The sequence below is a fragment of the Centruroides sculpturatus genome, unplaced genomic scaffold (assembly GCF_000671375.1).
Source record: "Centruroides sculpturatus isolate CEXI.00-Female unplaced genomic scaffold, Cexi_2.0 scaffold157, whole genome shotgun sequence".
NCBI lineage: Eukaryota > Metazoa > Arthropoda > Arachnida > Scorpiones > Buthidae > Centruroides > Centruroides sculpturatus.
The window spans coordinates 610,604-614,920 of NW_019384522.1; the positions used below are offsets into that span (position 1 = coordinate 610,604).

At 29.9% G+C, this 4,317-nt stretch overlaps 1 protein-coding gene across 1 annotated transcript in view; it reads right to left on the minus strand.

Moving 5' to 3' along the window:
- LOC111622764 (myosin-I heavy chain-like) overlaps nucleotides 1–4,317 on the minus strand; it is a 45,193-nt gene that overhangs the window by 28,030 nt on the left and 12,846 nt on the right. The window contains exon 3 of the mRNA XM_023365187.1: nucleotides 577–726. Within this exon, the coding sequence (XP_023220955.1) occupies nucleotides 577–726 (150 nt within the window). The remainder of the gene's footprint in view (nucleotides 1–576; nucleotides 727–4,317) is intronic.

Consider the following 4,317-nt stretch of genomic DNA (forward strand, 5'->3'; position numbering starts at 1 on the left):
TATAAATTATTTATAAATACGTATGTCAAGTTATATTTTTATTACTACGTAAAATATATTTAAGAGTTTACGACCACTGTGCTGGGTGAGACGTTGTTGAAACAAAAAAAGTTATGCATTCCATCACGTACATAAACAGTGTCGTAATTCGCCAAGTGCAAATCAGCAAATTCGTAAAATTTTTGTTTATTTTAAACAATCCGGATAATTGAAAATCCGGATAATGGAGGTCCGGATAATGGAGGTTCTACTGTACATTAAATTTCTATATAGAAAAGCTTGAATATTATTGATAAATCATCCTACATAATTGTTTAAACAAAAATGTTTTGTATATTAATATAGTTCATAATCTATAAGGTTTATTTATGAAGTACATCCAATAATTCTTGAATTATACTTCTACAATCCAATGTTATGATCAATTAATTAAATAAAAAGTTATTTTAAAAGTGTTTTATAATTTTTAACTAAATTCTATTACTTCTATTAAATTACTAATTATTGAAATGTATATATAATTATAAAGTATGACTTCTAACAATAATTAATAAAAGCTTAAATTAATCTACTTACATCAAAATTTTCAAAACCAAAGATGTCCAGCACCCCCAGAAATCGTTCACTGTCTTGTCCAGGATTAGTACATGTATTGATATAATTTACAATCCATGCAAAACTTCTTGAATATAAAGCTTTTGCCATTGCATGCCTATTTTCTCTAGCCTAAATAACAATAAAAGAAAATTCTCTATAATGATCCACATTATTATATTCAATCATTCAATAACTTCATTGTAAAATTCTTGATTTAACAACATTCAAAATATGATTTATATACGTATTGTATAATGATGTTTTCAAATTCAAAAAATATTTCTCCCAAAATCATTTTAAAATGCAATATTTTACTTTTAGAATGTATATTAAATCAACCTGACAATCAGTAAAGTTTATGACAAATATTTTTAGGTATATATTGTAAATCATTTAAGAAATTACTAAATTCTCTCAAGATATCATCAATCTTGTAATTTTAAGAAATATCTTTCACATTAATAATAGTAATAATCTATAAATGTAAATAACCTGAATAATTCAATAATCCAAATAACTATTACCAATTACATAATTTGGTAACAGCTTAACCATCTACCTTTTGTATAGTTTGCTGATTGTATATAATTGTTGAGACGATTGAGGGGTCGAGACAATTGTATGTGGGCATGATTTACACACTTTTCCATTCACTTTTTCCCATTTAATAAAATAAAAAAATGTTCTTAAAAAATTTTGCTATGGTCTCCTTTACAATTCTCCTTTGATTGGTCTGTTTGAGAAGAGAGTCCAAAAATGATTAAATGTTATGGTGAATATATTCACTCAATCCCTTGGTGATTATCTTCTAAAGGATTGACGACCCTGGGGCTTGTTGGTAAGTACGAATTCGAACAGGTATGTGATGTTGAATGCTGTATTCTGTCACAGATGGACGTTCAATCACACAACACAGGGAACTTGGATTTAGCATATCCTGGTCGATCCCAGACAGGCCAAAATATGACAGATCTTGGAGAAAAGAATGAATCTTGGAGAGAGAACCTCATGTCCTTGAAACATGAGTTTTTAAAGGGTTTCTCTCCTCTATTACATGTTCCAATTAGTCTTCCCTCATCTCCCAGTGACAATGCAAAACCTTTTGTGGCATGGAAGAGTTCACTGTTGACACTTAACCTGATCCTGATCAGATAAAATTTCTCCAAACCTTGAAATTCTCCCCTATAATTCCACCCTTTAGTTTTTGTTTTTGACAGAAAGAAAACTTTTTATTGTCTTCATGAGACTAAGTTTTGTGTCAGGTTTTATTTTCAAAAGGTGAGAGTTTAACTGTCCCATTGGATATTCGTTAACTTTAACACAAAATTTGAAGTTCTGTCTGGGACTTCACACTTTGCAAAATCATTATTTTTATAAATTTTGGAATTATTTAATTGCTTTCCTACTATATCATAGAATACCTTCGGATTTTTTTACATTAGTTTAGTTCCATAAGCAAAGCAGATTACATTTTTGTAGTCTGACAAAAATAGAGTATCAGTCAATCCACTCCCACCTTTCAGTTCTCACAGTTGCAAAAGATCTTTCATTTATATAATGAATTATATATTACAAGGTAGCTATATTTTTATCTCATTATAATAAAATTTTATCCTATTACTACATCTTCATTACATTGTGGCCATCAGCCATAATATTGTATATTTGTATTTATTAATTTTAGTTAGTCTTAGCCTTTTCTTTGTTTCTTTGTTCTCTCTTCTCCTAAAACTTTCCAATGATCGTTATCGCCTTTGGGTAGGATTAGCCATTCTAAGAATCGGGGAAGATAATAGAAAGAGTGTGATCTGGGGAATAGCGGCCAAGAGATAAGACACTTTTTCAACTAGACATGGACAGAGTCAAACATGTTACAAGGAGCTCTGAACGAAGTTTTGTACAGAGGACAGAAGTTTGAGATAGTCCAGCGACGGATAGAGATAGAGAGTTTGAAGTAAGAGAGAACCTCGATAAGCGATAGAGAAAAGTGGATCTTGAAGATGGAAGTCACCATAATAGAACCCAGATCCTACCCAAAGTGCATATCAACCTAATATAGAGAAACCCTGGGTGTATCATCTCATTTCTTATTCCTTCCCACTATTCTATTCATTATTTCCTTAGTATTAAGTTAGATTTAAGTTAGAATTAAGTTAGGTTTAGTTATGTGCTTATTAGAAATTAATTGTTATGTGATCAGGAAAGATGCACCATCGTGCTTTGTTTGGAACAAAGAGTTCTTCGTGTAAATCACGCCAGATTGTAAATTATCATCAAATCAGTTGGGATTCCTTATATAAGCTTTTTGTTCAAAGTGAAATAAAGAGACTGTGAATATTGTTATAATTGTCGTAGAGTCCTTTCTGTACTTTTCATTCACAGACCATACTGTACCACTTTTACGAACACTACAACATTTCTCTAGGCAATGCTGAATACTTAGACTAAGTTTTTTTATAAGAAGTTTTTATAAGTTTTAAGAACATTTAAAATTATTTCTACTGTTATAATTTAATTATGCCCAAAACACCTTGTATTATAGAAATTTTTTGAAAATGTATGATTTGTATAAAAAATAAAGTCATTTAAATGCTATTTTTAAGAAGCATCAACCAAAATACTTTTACATCTCCATTTCAGTGAGAGTATATTTATTTATTTATTACTTAAGTATAATCTAGCACTTATTGAAAGATGTATTTTCTGTTTATTTAATAGTGTGATGAGGGCAAAAAAATGCTAATACATGTAATGAATTTTAAATACTGTAAATGGTTCTGGTACAATTGTAAGTCTTTTGGCAAGATGAAAGTATAAAAAACCTCCAGTTTAGAAATTTTTCATTATCAATTAACAAAAAGTTCATCGACCATTTAAAAAAAACCACATATGTAATTTAATTGTACATTAGAATTAGATTGTAAAAAAAAAATTATTGTTATTTAACTTATATAATAATTAAAATTTAAGATTAAGATTAAAATGTTTTGTAATAACATTGTTTCTTTAGATTTTTTAATTCTCTATGTTAAATTAAAAAACAATTTATTTACATGTTAGCTATACGAAAACAATATATAGAAGCTGTTGCTGTACTTGAAAGATTATTTCAAAATATAACATACAAAATGCCAATACAGTCGACCCCCCTATAACACGGGTTCATATAATGAGGATTCATATATCACGGCGAAAAAATTGCGACCATAAAGATGCTAAAAGAGACTTGTAAAATGTGGTAAAACGTCATCGCCGACTCGTGTTGCGACAGGATTGGTCGAATCTGGACCAATAGTGGACAAGCAACCGAACTATTACACGCTACAGAGAGTTTAGGTGGGTAAGTTGAGTTTACTATCGTCTGTACAGTATATATCAGGTCAGTCCATAAGTTCGTGCATATTTTTATCTACAAAAAAAGCAACAAAAAATTTTAATTAAATCATTAATATATTTGAGCTGTAATTGTTTGATTAGGTTCTAACAGCTCAAAATGAATTACACTTGACATATCCCACCAAACAGACAAAAGAATTTTTTTTGGATGCAACCCACCTTTTGCAGCCGATTTTGGCTGCTTGTCATGATCTGTCCATTGTCTTTTTCTCGTCACATTATTATAGAGGATCCATTTTTTGTCTCCAGTAACCAGCCGATCAAGAAAAGGTTCCAAAGTAATGCGGGATAAAAGAGACGTGCAAATGTTTACATGTTGTTGTC